General features: G+C 39.1%; 2 protein-coding genes across 8 annotated transcripts in view; one reads left to right on the forward strand and one right to left on the reverse strand.

Annotated features, from left to right (window-relative positions):
- Positions 1 to 13,165, reverse strand: LOC101743022 (cytochrome P450 4C1-like). 2 transcript variants are annotated; one of them, NM_001309599.1, is made up of 10 exons: positions 13,008 to 13,070; positions 11,548 to 11,700; positions 11,032 to 11,141; positions 10,738 to 10,828; positions 8,128 to 8,310; positions 7,014 to 7,390; positions 5,450 to 5,518; positions 4,536 to 4,701; positions 3,318 to 3,491; positions 2 to 1,601 (listed from the first exon to the last, which is right to left on the reverse strand). In NM_001309599.1, exons 2-10 carry the CDS (start codon positions 11,690 to 11,692, stop codon positions 1,444 to 1,446), a joined length of 1,473 nt encoding a protein of 490 aa, NP_001296528.1. In that variant the 5' UTR covers positions 11,693 to 11,700; positions 13,008 to 13,070; the 3' UTR covers positions 2 to 1,443. The 2 variants fall into 2 exon arrangements, with proteins under 2 accessions (XP_037874252.1, NP_001296528.1); XM_038018324.2 differs by lacking the exon at positions 8,128 to 8,310 and having other exon boundaries at positions 1 to 1,601; positions 13,008 to 13,165.
- LOC101738473 (cytochrome P450 4C1) overlaps positions 11,986 to 20,236 on the forward strand; it is a 16,904-nt gene continuing 8,653 nt past the window's right edge. The window contains exons 1-5 of one of the 6 annotated variants that reach the window (XM_012689466.4): positions 11,986 to 12,109; positions 15,395 to 15,505; positions 16,335 to 16,489; positions 16,879 to 16,988; positions 18,205 to 18,295. In XM_012689466.4, the coding sequence (XP_012544920.1) occupies positions 16,342 to 16,489; positions 16,879 to 16,988; positions 18,205 to 18,295 (349 nt within the window). In that variant the 5' untranslated portion in view covers positions 11,986 to 12,109; positions 15,395 to 15,505; positions 16,335 to 16,341. Of the gene's footprint in view, positions 12,110 to 14,320; positions 14,514 to 15,394; positions 15,634 to 16,334; positions 16,490 to 16,878; positions 16,989 to 18,204; positions 18,296 to 20,236 lie in introns of those variants that run through there. The other 5 variants (XM_012689467.4, XM_021347245.3, XM_012689469.4 and 2 more) reach the window with 5 other exon arrangements.

Raw genomic sequence — 20,236 nt, forward strand, 5'->3', positions numbered from 1 at the left:
TAAATGCTTACTTAATATATTTAATTAATTTAGTATTTAATAATCATATTACTAAGTGAACTAAATCTACTTCTGATGAAATTTAATTATCTTCTATACATTACTAAGTAAGCAGAAACAGAAGCATTTACTTAAGCCTTGATGCAAATGATGACTGACTCAGTAGTTAGCGGACTTGACTGTTGTCCCGAGTGTCGTGGATTCGATTCCCACATCGGGTTTTCGTTTGATGATCAGCTTTGTTTGCTCTCTCCTTATATAATACACAGTTGTAATAAGCATCTATCTCTCGCTAATCCAACACAGTGACTGATATATAGTTAGTGACGGTTACTATTAGTTCATTTTTACTGGTGGTAGGACCTCTTGTGAGTCCGCGCGGGTGGGTATCACCACCCTGCCTATTTCGGCCGTGAAGCAGTAATGCGTTTCAGTTTGAAGGGCGGGGCAACCGTTGTAACTATACTTGAGACCTTAGAACTTATATCTCAAAGTGGGTGGCGCATTTACGTTGTGGATGCCTATGGGCTCCAGTAACCACTTAACACCAGGTGGGCTGTGAGCTCGTACACTCATCTAACCAATAAAAACAAAAAACAAAAAAATATATATATATATAAATTTACCTAATTTTAATTTTATATTAGTAGTTGACAATGTTAATTTTAATAATTTTAATTTAATTTGATTTGATTTTTCTTTATTTTTAATAATCTCATAAATAATTCTGATAAATTGTAATTTTAAATTTATTGTATTTTGATTTAAATATTACGTATGTAATGAGTCGTTTTTCCCCACAAAAGTCCGCAAAAAGGATAGATTTCGTAGAAGCGCGTATTATAAATTCGATACGGGAATGGTTTGTGCTCTGGGAATGAATATATGCTACCTTTTTACTGGTGGTAGGACCGCTTGTGAGTCCGCGCGAAAATCATTTTTGAACATCAAACTTTATTTGAGAACTGTGAACTAGTATTTCATTTTCCTAGTGAAGATAGATGTAGATTAGTTGTTTGGGAGGTTTTCACAAGTCGCAGGCACGATCGAAGGAATTAGCTGTTTCCTGATTGTTGTAGTTTGTGACCGCTAAGAGTAACGTAATTCGTAAATACGACCAAGATTGTGTGAGGTTTATTGGGTGAAGAAGGAGGAGGTGTGTGCGTTGGATGTTTGATGCGTGTTGTCCTCCATAAACTTCATCGGGGCGGTCAGTAAAACATTACTAATAATAACATGTTTATTCGCGTCAGCGACCGCGGTGGATCGCTGCACGTTGACCACTGACTGACTAACGTATGTTGCTCATTACTATAACTGCATAGTAAACAGCTAAGCGGGGCGGGGTATCATTCCCCTACAATTGGAAGCAAATAAAACTAACACGAAGTCAAGGCGTTGTGTCTTCGATCGAGCTCGATGTGAACCAGCAACGTTTGGAACTTATCGCGGTACAAATTTAATGTAAATAGGTTCGGCTGGTTTCAGAACTATGTCGCTGACTGTCTCGACTCGCCAGTTCCTCTTCATCGGCACTAATTTGAAGTTATTGCAGATGTGAGTTAAGACGCTCTTAATCTCCAGCATGGCGAACTTTTGACCTGAAATGAAAACTAGCATATCGTATATATATTTTATTGCTTAGATGGATGGACGAGCTCACGGCCCACCTGGTGTTAAGTGGTTATAGGAGCCGGAGCCCATAGACATCTATAACGTAAATGCCGCCACCCACCTTGATATATAAGTTGTAAGGTCTCAGTATAGTTACAAAGGCTGCCCCACCGTTCAAGCAGAAACACATTACTGTTTCACGGCAGAAATAGGCGCGGTGGTGGTACCTACCCGTGCGGACTCACGTGGTGGTAACCAGTAATTACGCAAATTATAATTTGCGGGTTTGATTTTTATTACACGATGTTATTCCTTCAACGTGGAAGGCAATCGTGAACATTTGTCGAGTACGTATTTCATTAGAAAAATTGGTACCCGCTGGGATTCGAACACCGGTGCATCGCTCAACACTAATGCACAGGACATGTTAGTGTGCGTAATGTTTTCTTTATTGATTTAATGTATCTTTTATGCACTATTTAAAAAAAAAATTAGCATTGTGCACTTCTTCTCTATATTCTCTGTAAGTGTGGAAAATTTCATGATCCTCTGTCCGCGCAATTTTCGTAAAAAGGGATACAAAGTTTTTGCTTCACGTATTAATATACATAGATAGACACCTATGTACATATATCGTTTATTCTTCCACGCTTAATGAAATAGTGGCCATCGCATCAGTGACTATCAAATCTAGCGAATAAGAATAAAACTATTCCAATCATTCCGATTGTGTAAATTTGCGAACAACGTTTCATTGCTTGCAAATTGTTTTTAATGGAGTTTGGTTTTTCTTTCAATCTAAATAAAAAGTTAGCATCCTCGGTTACCGTGAGACGTAGACAAATACAAAACTGTTTTTATGGTACATATAGTAAAATGAATATAATAAATTAGAGGCTGAGCTGTCAAAATAGTTTAGTTATTAAGTTTTTGTGTTAACTTGTTCTGGTAGAAGAGTCGGAGTAAACATTCATGTTAAATAATTTCGCGGTAGGCAGCGGCTTGGCTCTGCCCTTGGCATTGCTGAAGTCCATGGGCGACGGTAACCACTCACCATCAGGTGGGCCGTATGCTCGTCTGCCTACAAAGGCAATAAAAAAAAATTCAAAAAAATAAAAACGTCTCGAGTAGCCATTTTACTTTTTTTTTATGATGGAAGGATTACTCATAGCCCGGAGGCCTTTCCAGTTTCACCAGGACAGGTGGGCGAGCAAGGGCTCAGCCAGGAGGGGTGGGGTTATTAACAGCTGCCCGAACCCTCCGGAGACACCTAAGAGCAGCTGCTGCTTCACGAGTGAATCTACTACCAGATCGGAATCGCAACTCGCTGAGAAGATCCGGCGAGAAACTCAGCGGGCTGATGTTTAGGTTAGTTTGCACGGCGAATTCTTTGTTGAGTTCGACGAGTACGGTTACTGGGGTCTCTAAGCCTGCTCCTAGTGTGAGAGCTGAAGGCGTCTAATGCAACAGTTATTGGATCTGATTTATCCGTAAGGACGTGGCCGTTTTACTATAGAAAGAAAAGTGATGGATCTAATTTCCCTGTTGCGAAATACGTTTCGTTTGGCTCTGTTAACTCTTCACAACCTTTCATGATGGGGTCGCGTGTGGAATTTTATGGGTTTTGAGCTCGCACTGAAGCCCTACGTCAGCCATCATCTACGCGTCGGGTCCCTGGAAAGGATGAGGCCGTCGGCACCTACCTAAGCAGTTCCTGGGTCCCGCGCTGAACGGAACAAAGCTGTACGGATGCTGTATTTCCCCACGGAGGAACCTCTCGGGCCGGAATTTCTCAGGCTCGGGAAAGAAGTCCTCGCGGTAATGCAGGTCGATGGTTAGCACGCATACTTCTGTACCAGCCCTCATTGGTACACCACCTGCGGGATGTAATGGATTAAATACGCACACTAGCAGTCTTATCTGATTATAAGTGATTTCAGGCACTAATGTGGATTGCTGACGTTTTTATTTATTGCTCATATAGGTGGAGGAGCTCACAGCCCACCTGATATTACCGGAGACCATAGACATCTACAAACGTAAATGCGCCACCCACCTTGAGATATAAGTTCTAAGGTCTCAGTATAGTTACAACGGCTGCCCCACCCTTCAAACCGAAACGCATTACTGCTTCACGGCAGAAATAGGCAGGGCGGTGGTACCTACCCGTGCGGACGCACAGGAGGTCCTACTACCTGTAATTACGCAAATTATAATTTTGCGGGTTTGATTTTTATAACACGATGTTATTCCTTCACCGTGGAAGTCAATCGTGAGCATTTGTTAAGTACGTATTTCATTAGAAAAAATGGTACCCCTCTGCGGCATTCGAACACCGGTGCATTGCTAGATATGAATGCACCGGACCTCTTATCTTTTAGGCCACGACGACTTCATTTCCACACAGCGGTGTACGGTTATGGCTAACATAGACACCATCACTCACTTTATAGACTTTGGCAGTAACTTAACATCGGGAGAAGTAGGAGCTCATCTGCTTATCTGCTAGAAAAAAACAAGACTATGCACGTAAATCATAGTTTAACCTATAGTGTACATAGCTATAGTTCTGAGCTTATTTTTACATATTTTGCAAAGATTTCTAAAGAATTTTTGAAAAAAAAAGTACCTTTAAAATCCGTTAAAATTGAATGTTTATTTATTTATTTATTTATTGCTTAGGTGGGTGGACGAGCTCACAGCCCACCTGGAGTTAAGTGTTTACTGGAACCCATGGATATCTACAATGTAAATGCGCCACCCACCTTGAGATATAAGTTCTAAGATCTCAGTATAGTTACAACGGCTGCTCCACCCTTCAAACCGAAACGCATTACTGCTTAACGGCAGAAATGGCAGGGTGGTGGGACCTACCCGCGCGGATTCACAAGAGGTCCTACCACCAGTAAAAAGTCATTTACCTAAAGTGATGTCTTCGGTTAGAACTCTGCCTATTCTGTGCGGATTCGGATATAGCCTTAAGGTTTCCTTGATGACCGCGTCGAGGTATTTCATTTCTGCGAATTCGGACAGAGTCGGCGTTTCTTTACCGCGCATTACTTCATTGTACTCTTCCAAGATGCGTTCCTATCAAATAAAAGTAAAATCAACGTCACTTCATCATCATCATCATTATCATCTCGGCCTGTCCACTGCTGAACATAAGCCTGTCCAACTGATGTCCAGTTCACTTTAGGATCTTTTTGTCAATGTCAGTTATCTATCTCCTATAATCTCTATCGGATTAGTTTAATATAGGAATTGCGATTCTTATAAGGTGCAATTTTATAGAAATCGACCATACAGTGAGATGTTATCCGAATATAATTGTTCGGAACTAGTTTAAATTATTAAATAAGCTAAGCTGTAAATATCACAAGGATTAAATCCCCTTCAAATACTTTTATAAGGAATTTCTACTTAAGCAGCAAAGTGCGGAGGCAGGGATTCTGTAGATTATTCCACATATTTAAATTTAGATATTATTAGATTTTTATTATTTTAGTTTTAGTAGTTTAGTTTATTATTTTATAGATTAAGATTACAGGCAGCGGCAGAATAACAGCGATAGTTTCAGCTAAGCCGCGGCCTTTTTATCTCCACTCTGCCAGTATAATAATAATTAATATATTGTAATATAGTTTATAATTTTAGAATTAGAATTTTTATGTAATATTAGTTGAAAAATTATTTGTATTGAGGAGTAAATAAATGTAATTATTATTATTATATCTTTATTGCGTTTTAAGGTTTTGCCAAATCTCTGCTATTCTACGATAGCCATGATTAAATGGATTGTTATGGTGTGTGTGGCTATAGATTGTTAAGTAGTTACCTGTGCTTCCTCGTGATCTGATAGCAGCATGAGCGAGAAAGTCAAAGCAGTCCCCGTAGTATCGTGTCCCTGAAATGAAAATCTATAGATTTACTCGCGGACATTATTACATTGTGACCGGGGGTGGTTAAGTAGAGCATTAGCGTGTTTGGATTTATTCATAGAAAATTTTGAATTACGAATGATAATCGTAAATTAAATTACCTTAGAACGAAATTTGTTTTCACAGTGAAACTTCTTTAGGCGCGTTGAGAGTAAAATGTTACTCGCGACAGATTCGTTACAGCTTGAGAGAAAAGATACAATTTACGAAAAGCGAGAGTGAGAAAATAGACAGCGTCTCGCGAACCAATCGACCGTGGAGAGAGGGAGAAAGCGAGCTAGGTCGGTTCTCTTATACACAGCACTCCCTATTATAATATAAATTTGATTTAAGGGTGATAAATAAAGAGAACCACAATACTACACACCGCAAAAGAAGTTTCACTTCTTTCACGTGCACCAAGTTGCACGCGACGCACTAAGAGATCTATTAACGGTGCTTTTTGGCACCACAAGCACCGGTCACCATTCTCGTCGAACCCATCGCTTGCGACAAAGGGCTTGATGAGCGAATTAACCCATAGACATAGCCCACTGAGTTTCTCGCCGGATCTTCTCAGTGGGTCGCGTTTCCGATCCGGTGGTAGATTCTGCGACGCCCTGCTTTTGCTAGGGTCAGTGTTAGCAACACTCCGGTTTGAGCCCCGTGAGCTCCACACACACGTTAGGGCGAAGCTGAAATAGCCTCTCAAGGATATCAGCATAGGTAGAGAAAAAAAAGTGTATATTGTATGTATTTTGTATAATTTTACAGATATGGGCAAACAGGCAGACGGATAGACTGGCGTACAGTAGGCTATCAAGCAAGATCATCTCCGTTGGTGTCAAGATATTTTTTTTTTCAACCCAGGGCTCACTTTGAGGTTGAGGTCATAATTAGATCGGATTACGTCTTTCTTACTAGTTGATCAGATATCAAATCCGTTGAAATCGATAACACAGCGTGTATTACTATTAAAATAGTTCTCGTAATTAACGGTACCATAGTAGGTGTTTTATTTGTTAGACGGGTGAATGTGCTCATGGTCTATGTGATGTTTAGGCGCTATTGAGTCCCATAGACATGTCAGCGCAAATGCCGCCACCTATCTCAAGCTATGAGGCCGAAGTATCAAATTGTATAACGGCTGTTCCACCCCTCAAACCAGGCATCATGATTGCTTTGCTGCAGAACCCGCCTATTTCTGCCGTGAAGCAGTAATGCGTTTCGGTTTGAAAGGTGGGGCAGCCGTTGTAACTATATTGAGACCTTAGAACTTATATATCAAGGTGGGTTGCGCATTTACGTTAGATGTCTATGGGCTCCAGTAACCACTTAACACTAGGCGGGCTGTGAGCTCGTCCACCAATCTAAACAATAAAAAAAAGACACTAGGATTTATCCTTTCGAGCTTCCATTGCGACCAGTATGTAGTAACATTCGTATGTACGATAATTATAAAAATTATCATCAGAAGATTACCGCAAACATAAATGTGTTGACTTCTTCCCGGATTCCCTCTAAATCAATTTCACGTTTCGCTTCTGCTTCTAGAAGCAAATCCAACAGCACCGTTCTCTTCTTTCTGTTAAATTCATCACGTTCCACCAGTCCTTTATCAAGGCTGTTCAGTCTCTGTTCCTTTCTCTGGACGATGACGTTATCAGCGAAAGAATGGATGATGTCAACGTTTTTAGCAAATTCTCTGCCCGCACTTGTTCTATTGAATATTGCATCGATGTAAAGCCAAATTCTGGACAGTCGATATATACATATTTGACCGATTTTCGAGATGGCATCTTTGTATGCTGCCGTGTTTACCGATCGGTCTGTGTCTAATTTTGTGCCCAATGCGGTCTCTGTAATTTGAATGAAATATTTCTGAAATCAATCTACCAAATAATACAAAATTTTAACCAAAAAAGAAAACCGTTAAATATGTTTATTAAGGATAACTCAACAACTTTTCTATCTATCTAGGAAAACTCAAATGGGACCGGAACAGAAGAAATATCAGCTTTCAAATATATTTTCTATATATTTGAAACAATTTGAATTTTGCTCTATATATGAGCGAATAGGTAGGCTATTCGCTCATAGCCTATGGGGCTATTCTAGATGGGTGGGTGGGCTCATGAACTCCACTGGAGAGAGTCTACTAACAGCAGCCCTAGCAAGGACAGTGCTTCGCAGCATCTACCGCGAAGATACGGCGAGAAACCCAGTGGGCTGTGTCTATGGGCTAGTTCGCTCGTCGAATTCTTCGTCGTAAGCTCGACGAGGACGGTGACCAGGACTTGAGGGTCCTAAAAGCACCGTGAGTGAATCCGGGGGATCCGACAAGACATGTTTCGCGCGACGGCAGCTTTGGGTTGCCCCGTCGTCTGGCTCGGATAAAAAAAAGATCATCAAAATCCGTTCACCTAGAAAAAAATACAGTCGAATCGAGAATCTCCTCTTTTTTAACGAATAAACGTGTTTCGACAACTAGTGAACTAGATTAAATATCTGTTTTAGTGTCGTAATGCTCATCTTTTTTCGTGAATCGAATCAAAAAACACGAAGTTAAAATAAATAAATTATCGGATCATCTCACCACAAATGGTAAGCAAAGTGAAGTTATTCATGACAGGTAATATGCTTATTGCCTCTCCGTTATTGGCCCTAAGCTGGTCCACCAGACGACGGCTCCTCTCCTCAAAGAGACTTGCGAAGTCCTTGAGTATATCAAAATGGAATGCCGAAGTTAGGATCTTCCTTCTCTTGTACCATTTACTGCCTGTACATGAATTTCGAATTATAGAAAGCAGTCTAGACTCGACTCGACGAACTAGACGAACTCGACGCATGGAATTTGTGTCTTCTTTTTTTTGCGATACCAATGTTGGTGCAATGTCGTATTTTTAATAATTGTTAATTATTATTTACCAACTTATTTATCTTTTATGTAAAATGGAGCGAAATGAGATGAAGTTGATTTATTTGAAATTGTACTCAATTGGAACGAAATTAATTGGAACTCATTTCGTTTGATTTCTAATGATATAATGACGCTGTGGTTTGTTATTTACTTTCCTGTTAGCGGAAAATTTGTACTCAAAAGTAAATAAGTCAAATACACCATTTTATAAACGCTTCAAATGTTTTGGTAGTGTACAGTACATATAATATTATAATATTAACAAGAAACGGAGAAAATGAAGCTAGGCACTAGGTGATACTAATTATATTATATTACGAATATAGTATTTTTAAGATAAACATTAAATTGGCGCGCAAATTTTGTCGACTGACATTTTTTTTTTAGGTTGTAATATCACTGGTTTTTTTTTTATTGCTTACATGGGTGGACGAGCTCACAGCCCACCTGGTGTTAAGTGGTTACTGGAGCCCATAGACATCTACAACGTAAATGCGCCACCCATCTTGAGATATAAGTTCTAAGGGTCTCAGTATAGTTACAACGGCTGCCCCACCCTTCAAACCGAAACGCATTACTGCTTCACGGCAGAAATAGGCAGGGTGGTGGTACCCACCCGGGTGGACTCGCAAGAGGTCCTACCACCAGTAATACTGGTGGCCCGGAGGCCTTTCCAGTTTCACCAGAACAGGTGGGCGAGCAAAGGCTCAGCCAGGAGTGGTGGGATTTGCTAACAACTGCTCGAGCGCCTCCGAAGGAGACCTAACAACTCAAGAGCAATTGCTTCGCGAATGAATCTACTACCGGATCGGAATCGCGATCCGCTGAGAAGATCTGGTGAGAAATTCAGCGGGCTGATGCATGGGTTAGGTTGCACGTCGACCTCTTTGTCGAGTTCGACGAATAGGGTTACCGGGGTCACTAAGCCTGCTCCTAGTGTTAGAGCTGAAGGAGTCTAATGCAAAGGTTATTGGGTCTGATGGATCCGTAAAGACGTGTCTAGGGCGTTGACGGTGACTGGCTCCTGCATGATCAGAATTCGGGGAGCAGTTAGCGACGGCAACGATAAGGCGATTATCATGACGAAGTACCTTATCGAAGTACCGTTCCGACGCTGACTTCGTGTATTTTTGAATTGATTCGAGGCCCAGGTCGTCGTGTAGGTCAACGTTCCTCACGAACCACGGAGCCCCGACGGCTAACCAGCAAAAGCGGGATTGTAGGGACTGGAGGGTGTCCAACACCACACTCACGTAAGTTATGACGGGCCTTATGCAAGTTTTGTAAAGTGTCACTTTGTTCCGAAGTGACATTTTACTCCGCTTACAGATCATGGGATAGAGTCTGCCGAGAACATAGACCCATAACTACAAGACACTCGTCTGACACGTTTAGTTCCTATCTTTGTCGCCGATTTGGCGAATGTAAAACAAACCGTTGCCTCGATCGCCTAAATATATCATCAGTGGCAGATGCGTTGAATTTCTATAAGCACGTCTTATACATGTGTCACAGTTCTCTTTGTTGCCGATTAGCTAAATACGAAACAAACCTTGCATTAATCGTGTGTGATAATATTTTAATACAGGTGAGTGTATTTCGATAATTTTGAAGTGAAACTTCTTTAGGCGCATGACGGTAAAATTTTTACAAAACGTCACGCAGGTATGCAACGGAAGTGACATCAAACTACTATTGAAATTAAGTACTTGTCAAATGTCAGTAGTAGTAGTTGTTGTATTTTTCCAACTGGAAAGGCAAATGTATCATACCATACGGCCTAATATTTTTTTTTTGAAAAATGTTAATAGGAATTGAAATGAAATGAAAAGAATTTGGAACATTAATCAAATAGCATGAAATTAAATTAGTCAATTCAATTGGCAAAATATTAGTCATTTACAATTTAGAAATCTAAACATAATGTGACTGTCAACACTGAGGTTTGAGATTGACATTTGACAGACTTTTGGCGGGAACATATTTTCCTTTTTCCCTTCCTCTAAGTCTCGGAAATCTAAAGTTTTAGATTTGTATAAATATAAGCAAGACTTGTAAATTAGTTCGCCAAAAAAGTTTCACTTCTGACATGTGTACTTTGTACGCACACACTTTTTTCATATATATGTAAATTAAAGCATTCTGATGTCATTGTGATTTGGGCAACGTTTCTGAGTCCAGTTAGCGTGCTGCTATCACAAACGGAAATTAAACATATTATAACATAAAGCCGTCTTTTATACATAAGTAGATAAATAATAGAGTTTTATGTCAATATATACGTACCGGTTGATAGTAGCAAGCCAGTACCGAGCCAGGGTTTCAAGAAATCGTAAATCACATTCTTGGTAATATTCTTCGAGTGTGACAGGACGACCTGTGGTTTAAATTTAACTGTGAATTATTTAATATTTCTTGAATACGGCGCAGAGTACTTGGCATACAAGTAGGGAAGAAACAAATGAGTAGTCACCATAAGTCCATACGTACGTATTTAAGTCTCAATGTATCAGTTTAACATACAGTTTAATCAATGCAAGAAAACTGGTCTCCAAACGTTGATAAATTCTTAGAACGAACCTCGACATCGTCAGGGTGGTGGAGGTAGACGATGCGACGATAGAACACCTTCTGCATGTACCGTTGTTTGTACGTCTTTGAAAGTTGTCGTTCATACTTGAATTTTTCGCCTGGAAATAAGGTTTTACATTTGAAAACTATTTTAGAAAATGAAAAATCTGCTAACAGTTTCGTCTTGGTACTGTCACAGCTCGCTGCCATACCAGGTTGACCTGAGTGAGGTGAGTTTTGTGCGCTTTAAGTTTCAGTTCCGTTCTTACATTATACAGCTTAATAAAATAACTTTTTTTCTTTCTGTGAATTATTAGTTCCGGGTTGCGATCTGAGTTTCAAGTTAATCCAAAAAAGACTTCTCTCTGTGTTATTTTCCCGCCGCTTATAGCGTATCTTAGGAGTTCTCAGAAGTATTCAGCTGTGGATTGGGGCTCAGTTGCATCTTTGACATTACCGATGCTCATTACCGGTATTGACCGTCCGTCGGGTTTTATCCAAAAAAAAAAATATCACAAGTCTTACCAGGCGTCATGTTGAACATATCCAACATATTACCAATGATCGGTAATTTGGCAGGACCAGGTAATGAGTCTATAGGATCGTCCTCCTTGTAAAAGAGTTTCCACAGTGCGTATATCACAGCGACGACTAGAAGACTGAACCACATGTTGTTTCCTGCAAAAAAAATATAGCAATTTGCCTCGTAAGTTTTCTATGGATTGCTACCAGCTTTAGACGATGCTTCTACAACCTTAACCTTATTTGAAGGACCCTATTTGTAATAATCTAATGTTTTTTATAGAATCTAAAGATGTACGGCTTGTTTCACAAATGTATGTTGCCGGTATCTGTCATTTTGTTAGTGTTCAGCGCGGGACGTAATACAACCTTAACCTTATTTGAAGGACCCTATTTGTAATAATGTAATGTTTTTTATAGAATCTAAAGATGTACGGTTTGTTTCACAAATGTATGTTGCCGGTATCTGTCATTTTGTTAGTGTTCAGCGCGGGACGTAACGCGTTACGGCGCCAGTCTGTTTGGCATCCCTTTCTCTCACGCATTCGGCAGCGGTACCAAGAACGTATGTACCTCCTTACTTTTTATATATCTTTTTTAATTTATATTATAATTTCCTTACATTATCATATATAAAATTTAAATAATAGCTTTTCTCAAATTAAGCAATTTCAATATTATTTAGTTCAAATTAGATTAGTTTAAGTTATCACTTCTGTCGGTCGTCCCGTTTTTTTTTTAATTTTATTAAAATCACAAATTAACGTGCTTAAGATATATTTACTCCGGTTTTCGTGAGACGCAGGCCGTCGTCTGCGACCACGAAGACTGTAAAGTATTCGCAACTCAAGAAATAATTTTAATGAGCGCAAAATTAAAGCGTAAAAGTTGTTTTTGTTAATTGCGAAGTTTACAAATTCAAATTATAATTATACACATTTTAGGTTGAATTTTCGATGAGCAAACAAAAATGTAAGACCCGCAGCTCACTCACTCATCATTTTCCCGCCCTCCTCCCAGTCACCTGGGGTCGGCGCAACATGTTTTCTCCTTCCATACTCCTTTATCATACTCGTATTTCTTCGCTCACTCCCCTCTTACACACAATTATCATCTTTCACGCAATCCATCCATTTCTTCTTAGTTCTACCACTTCCTCTATATCCTTCCACATTCATAGTTAACACTCTCTTACCAACCTCATTTTCATTTCGTCTCATCACATGTCCACACCATCCCAAATCTTCTAAACTTCGCAGGTCACTGTTAGAATAAATTTAATTAATCTTCGTGCATATTTTTCTTGTTTTATCATTCCATTTTTGCCTTGTGAATACACTTGTGTAGTGTTCGAATATATTTTTTTATAATAAACTTGTCTTTTTGACCTTTTTTTTTTTAACGATTTAAATATTATTCCTTTGACAAAATCATCTCTAATACAATTTTCAGAGCATACTCACCTTTATAAATGTACTGTTATTTCAAACCATATCTCTGTAATGTCTTCCATCCGAATGTGATCAATGAACATCAGTGAAGTCCTGTACGAAGATACGCGTAGGTGATATCTTTATTATTTAAAAATCCTTGAATAATAATGAATCACCTGTGTAAATGCCTTTTTGTCTGGGGAACGAAAATTCACTTAATGTACACATGTTTTATGAATAGCTTTTGCCCGCGACTTCATCCGCTTAGAATAGTTACTTTGGCATAACGCTATATTTATTATTATTATTTTTTTATTGCTTAGATGGGTGGACGAGCTCACAGCCCACCTGGTGTTAAGTGGTTACTGGAGCCCATAGACATCAACAACGTAAATGCGCCACCCACCTCGAGATATAAGTTCTAAGATGTCAGTATAGTTACAACGGCTGCCCCACCATTCAAACCGAAACGGATTACTGCTTCACGGCAGAAACAGGCAGGGCGGTGGTACCCACCCGCGCGGACTCACAAGAGGTCCTACCACCAGTAATATTTTACCCGCGACTTCATTTACGTAGAAAGTGAAAATATTTTTGAATAATAGAATGTTAAGGAGCTGTTTAAGGTACCAAAATCAAGCTTTTTAGCCAACTTCAAAAAAGGAGGCTATCAATTCGACCATAATTTTTTATTTATGTATGTTCACCGATTTCTCGAGAATGCTTGAACCGATTCTGATAATTCTCTTTTCTATTTTTTGTTCAAAATGGTAGACTTCCCGAACTGTCCTGTAATCATCAAGACCTGATGATGGGATCCTGGAGAAATCCACAAAAATCTATAATTTTCAAAGCCTATCTTGAAGTAATAAGATATGAATGTGAATAAAGAAGAAGAAAAGAATTACTAAGAATTGAATGTGTGTGTGTGTGTGTGATTTCGAAATTAATGCTTCTTTAATTAACGGGTTTTAACCGATATCGTAATAAGGAGGAGGTTCTCAATTAGACTATGTTTTTTTATCTGTGTTACCCGTGCCCAAGCCTGGATGAGAAAAAGTAGGGTTGAGTTGGAGTTCAACTTTTCCACCGTAAAACAGTCAACGCCGAATGTTGGTGGCGGTTAATTAGCCGGACCCAAATAAGGCTTCAGCGGCCTCGAAGAACTAAGTCTCTTCTAAAAGCACTACCGTGGAAGGACGCGGGGCCTTGTGTAATTTCTCAGGAAAGCCTCATGAGACCACGACCCTCATTGAGGATTATCAATGCAAGGACAACCCCAGTTTTTTTTTATGGACAACCTTACATTTCGGTTTTTATTATTTTATCAAGATATGCCCAGTAGTTTTAAAGTTATCCTCAAGAATGTATTAATTATTATATGTATTAAATGAAATTAATTAATTTAAATCTAATACATACATACATATAAACGAATTGCTGTTCGTTAGTCTCTCTAAAACTCGAGAACGGCTGGACCGATTCGGCTAATTTTGGTCTTGAATTATTTGTGAAAGTCCAGAGAAGGTTTAAAAGGTAGATATATAAAAATAAAATGCTCGGAATTAAATAAAAATAACAATGTTGTTTTCCCTTTGATGTGGCCCCCGTCGGACGGTTTTCTTTTGTTTGTTTTAAGTTTATTTTATACAAAAATTTAGGTCTTTTATTTATCGATTAAGGAACTACGAAGTCTGCCGGGTCAGCTAGTGTATAATAAATACAATGATGATTATTATTATTCTCATTTTGTTTTGTTGAAGTCGGTTACCTTTTCGTAAAAGCTTGGTATTGCTTGCAGTTGTATTTGAACCCACGGCTTACTTTTGCTCTTTTGGGTTAGTAGTAAATCGGACAGGCGTTAGGGGCGATTGGTGGGCTACCCTCGCTGGTCACGAGGTAGCGTAGTGCCCGTAAGGCTCAGTTCCTGCTAGTATACCGCTTTTTTTATTTTTTTTTATTGCTGGACGACTGGGTGGACGAGCTCACAGCCCACCTGGTGTTAAGTGGTTACTGGAGCCCATAGACATCTACAACGTAAATGCGCCACCCACCTTGAGATATAAGTTCTAAGGTCTCAGTACAGTTACAACGGCTACCCCACTCTTCGAACCGGAACGCATTACTGCTTCACGACGGAAATAGGCGGGGTGGTGGTACCTACCCGTGCGGACTCCCAAGAGGTCCTACCACCAGTGATTATGCAAATTATAATTTTGCGGGTTTGATTTTTATTACACGATGTTATTCTTTCACCGTGGAAGTAAATCGTGAACATTAAAATTTGTTGAGTACGTATTTCATTAGAAAAATTTGTACCCGCCTGCGGGATTGGAACACCGGTGCATCGCTACACACGAATGCACCGGACGTCTTATCCTTTAGGCCACGACCACTACAAAACCAACGCTTTGCAGAAGCTGCTGGCGGAGCGTGAGAGAGAACGCTCTTCTCTCATAGCGCCAACCCGTTGCCGTGGCTGAAAAGCTGTAGGCTAATTCAAAGGACCTCACCCGGATCGGTACTACGTACGTACTATGTGTCTGTTTGGAAACTAAGGAAGAACGAGGTTAGGCCCAAGAAGACGATGTGTAAGCTGCTGTACATGCAAAAAAGCAACTGCGTGATGAAAAAGCGGACTCTACAACCGACTTAGGTTACGACGTAACAGTATCTTCTTTGCGGGCTTCAGTTAGTCCGCGGATCAAAAGTCTTAGTGGCAATGGCTGGTTGAGCGTCTCGAGGGATGTCAGGGAGAGATGGACTTCGCATGAAACATGTCCCCTGACGCGTCTGGTACCCTCGGTTGAATTTTTCATTCGGTATTTATTGTGTCAACTCTGACATGCCCTGCCTACCGTCCTAAAGCAAAAGCAGACGCCCGCCGATTGTCTCTTAATCCTAAAAAAGCAGAAATGTTCGTAACGGATCCCAAAAATAAAAATAAAAACACATGTACTTTAATATATTTTAGTTATTTGCAAATAACCGTTTGGATCTATATTCAACACTAGAGACAAGACCAGAAAAAATTGCACTGGCAAGTGGAGGTCGGTCTCTGAAGCTTTATGCGTTACTGAAATACCTGGAAGAGCTAAAGTTACTTTAACTTACGCTTGTAGCTGTAAACCTGTACAAATGGTCTATTTCGTCAGCATAGCTATGTAGAATCCGTGTGCTTGGACTAACAGGTGGGGACTTAAGCTCCGAAATGACAACCTGGCCACAAAACTAGACATATTCTGTTTAATAAAATTTTGTTACACAAAACATATGATGGATGAATGAGAATGAATCAATCATGTCTGATTATGATTTGAGACATCGTCTTACATACTTTTTTTTTGTTTGTTACAGATACAAAATGATTTGGACTGTAGTTGTATTGATTATTTTTATATTCTTGATATGGAAGGCTTTAGAGGATGAGGAGAATCCTCTTGACTCTCTTCCCGGACCAGAAAGGAAGCCGATCATTGGAGCCGCATTGCGATTCGTCAATTTAAATACAAGTATGTATACAGTATTCCTTGGTGGGAGCTTGCTGCTGATGGCGGTCGCAGTTGGTTTCATACGTTTACCAGGAACCATAAAAACCTCAGTTGACCGGTTGTATACCACAATGGACTCTAAGTTTTGTTTGTTAAAGGCCTAGTTCAGAAATTTGTGGTACCTTACAAAAATGGTATTCTTATTTAAATTTTAAATAAATTCCGACACCCTAGTTCACAGCTTGCTGCTGTCGCGGTATCATCAAACAATACCTCAAAGCGCACACAGTGGAACATACGTCACAGAACAGAGAGAACTAAAATTACTTTCGTGAGACTAGAAATCAAAATAAAGTTTACGGTCTTGGGGTTGGTCTTTGGAATATGTATAAAAAGCTTTTCATTTACAGGAGAAATGTTTATAAAATTGCGCGAGTACCATGCGATGTACGGTAATAGATTCGTTGTAAAGATATTCAAGAGGAGAGTCCTGCATCTGTCTAACGAAAAGGATGCTGAGGTTAGTAGCTCTTATTTTAATGGTACGAAAGGAGAATATTCGGTATTATTATCATTAATAGTGTCGTAATAAAGCGATAAGTTGACGACCAGTGTGGCGTAACCTATCCTCTTCGACCATTTCGATGCAAAACATGGAAACTAGACTATTGCCTTTTATGAAACTCGTCATAATTTTAATATATGTAGTTGCTTAAAAATATGACAGAAATAGTTTTCGAAGTATTTTTATTGCCTTTGTAGATAAATTGAATATACGGCCTGATTGTAGGTAATCCACTAATATGCTTTCCAACGAGTTCAAAGCAATAAAAAGTAAAAAAAGATAATGTCTTTGTTTAGTATGCAGGGTCAAATACACTAAGGACTAGTGGCAGGGGGGTCTTGTGAGTTCGCACGCTTAGGTACCACTGCCTTGCCTGTATCGGCATCTGTTCGGCTTGAAGGCAACCGTTGAACTGTAAAACTGAGATTTAGAACTCATGTCTCAAGGTGGGTGGCGGCACTATTTATGCTTGCTGATATCTGTGGGCTCCGTTAATCATTTAAAATCAGGTGGGCCGCGAGCTTGTCCATCCATCAAAGCAATAAAAATAACACTCCTCATTCAGTCAGAGCTTTAGGATAAGCGCAGCGCCGTCTTCCGCAAATTTTACCACCTCACTCACACGCATTGCTGTTGTTCACGGTCTTCTTTGTTTGCCCCTACCTATGCTGACAGCCTTGAGAGGCTATTTCAGCTTCTCATTGACATGTAGGTGAGCTCACGGGGCTCGAACCGGGTGTGTTGCTAACACTGGTGCTAGCAAGAGCAGTGCTTTGTAGAATCTATCACAGTATCGGAAACGCGACCCATTGAGAAGATCCGGCGAGAAACTCAATGGGCTGTATCTATGGGTTAATTTACTCATCGAGCCTTTCGTCGCAAGCGATGGGTTTGGCGAGGACGGTGATCGGTGCTTCAGGTAGCTAAAAGCACCGTTAATGGATCGGGAGGATCCGTAATGACGTGTTTAGGGCTATCGGCTTATAGAGGCAATCAAGCTCCAAATACTCGTAGTGTCAAGCTAACTGCTATGCATAATTATAGATTTAAGATAAACTGAAAACATTACACGTGCCACGTGCCTTTATATATGTTGATCGAAGCACACAACAGACCTAGCTACGACCGCGCTACGATAGATCCATGTTTCAACTATCCATTCTTGTTTCAGGTCGTATTGTCGCATTCGAAGAACATTAAGAAAAGCAAGGGCTATACGTTTCTGAGTCCTTGGCTCGGCAGCGGTCTCCTGTTGAGCACCGGTAGAGTATCACAGCTCTACTCATTAAATTAAGAATATTAGATATATTATAAAATGTGGAAGGCTTTAGAGGAAGAAGTAGAACTAAGACAAAATAGATGGATTGCGTGAAAGACGATATGTGTAAGAGGGAGCGAGCGAAGAAATGGTTCTTTTTTATTGCTTATGGTTCTTTTTATTGCTGGACGAGTTCTCAGCCCATCTGGTGTTAATTGGTTACCGAAGCCCATAGACATCTACAGAGGCCGCCACCCACCTTAAGATATGAGTTCTAAGGTTTCGGTATAGTTATAACGGCTGTCCAACCCTTCAAACCACTCAACCCCAGGTGGGCTCTGAGTTCATCCACCCATCTAAGTAATAAAAAAAAAATATATTGTTTTTCGGAACTTCCATGAAACCTTATGTGTGTCGGTAGCGAGATTTAACTTGTTGCCGGTTCTTACGATTACCGTCACATCTATATATTAATACGTGAAGCAAAAACTTTGTATCCCTTTTTACGAAAATTGCGCGGACGGAGGAGTATGAAATTTTCCACTCATATAGAGAATATAGAGAAGAAGTGCACAATGCTAATATTTTTTTAAAATAATGCTTAAAAGATACATTAAATCAATAAAGAAAACATTACACACACTGCATACCATGTATTTGACGCACACACGCATGCATACTATTTATTGTCAAACTTTTGTTCTTGACGTCTGTTGTCAAATTGAAATTAAATATTGTTTGTCTTTGTTAATATTTTTTATAGTGTAGTCTTGACGAAATATGTGATTATAGAAGTATAAAATACAATCATTATAGTGTACAAACTTACAATTATAATGAATTATAGTCGAATTTCGACTACTGCGGGTTCTCTAGTTCTGCTAAATGTGCCCGAGGTACATAATAATATGTATACACGAATACTTAAGATCAAACATCAAATTTTTAAAGATATATTTACAACTGTGTAGTAGATTATCCTATTTGAGATTTCGTTATTCAACGATCTTTTTTTTTTTTAAATATTATTCATTATTTTTTTAATAAATTAATATTTTTATAATAAGGAACTTCGTTCCTATCCGTGTCCCACGACACCACACATCTTTTTTTAAATACTTGAAATTCCACAACACATAAGCACATGCATAATACGTAATTTGAATATGAAAATTAACTCGGCAGTGGATTCTAAAAAGAGTAAAAAGAGCGTACAGTTTCTCAAAGTTGACAGTTGAAACGTAAAAAGGGAATACAACACAATACGAGCGTAATATTCCCACGTCGTGCTGTCTGTCTGTCAGAGAATCGTTAACGTTATAAATATAATGAACAGTCCAAACGTTAAACGATAGTTTTTCTTAAATCAACATAATATAGTACAGCAAATAATTGAATATTTTATGGAATAAATGATTTTAGGGTGACCAAACTAAGTATTACATCTGTCGAAAATATTCACGAACTCCCATCGAACCAAGTTTGTCTTGGCTATATTTTTATATAATTAAGTTGCCCAGCAAAGGACAGATACGATTTGATCAGTCCTTTAACCACAGGAAAACAAAGCATTCATAGAAATACAACTGTGCTAATATCTATGAAGAATAAATATTTACATTAAGTAAAGCATAAATACAATTATTTTTATTAAATATCAAAATCTAAAACACGAAGCTACTTAAATTAAAACAATACTAAGATTAGCCTCAAACAATGAAGAAAACTAAGAAAAAAAACATCTGACAATAAAATTACATTGACAGAATTATAATCATCAGTAAAATTATGTGCATAATATCATTAGTTTTTGTTAAGTTAGCTTAAGCTACGATACTATTGTGCACTCACTATTTATCTGGTGTACACTACAGGGGCATTACATTACATTATATTACAACATTAACATTGTTAATGTTTTTGTGAGGCTTGTTTACCGAGACAG

Source organism: Bombyx mori, chromosome 21 (genome assembly GCF_030269925.1).
Source record: "Bombyx mori chromosome 21, ASM3026992v2".
Classification (NCBI taxonomy): Eukaryota; Metazoa; Arthropoda; class Insecta; order Lepidoptera; family Bombycidae; genus Bombyx; species Bombyx mori.

Coding starts and splice junctions, on each gene's coding strand:
- LOC101743022 (NM_001309599.1), bottom strand. CDS start 11,692: ATGTGGTTCAGTCTTCTAGTCGTCGCTGTGATATACGCACTGTGGAAA. Junction 11,142..11,547: donor TATGTTCAACATGACGCCTG/GTAAGACTTGTG, acceptor CCTTATTTCCAG/GCGAAAAATTCAAGTATGAA. Junction 1,602..3,317: donor GGGACCCAGGAACTGCTTAG/GTAGGTGCCGAC, acceptor TTTTCATTTCAG/GTCAAAAGTTCGCCATGCTG.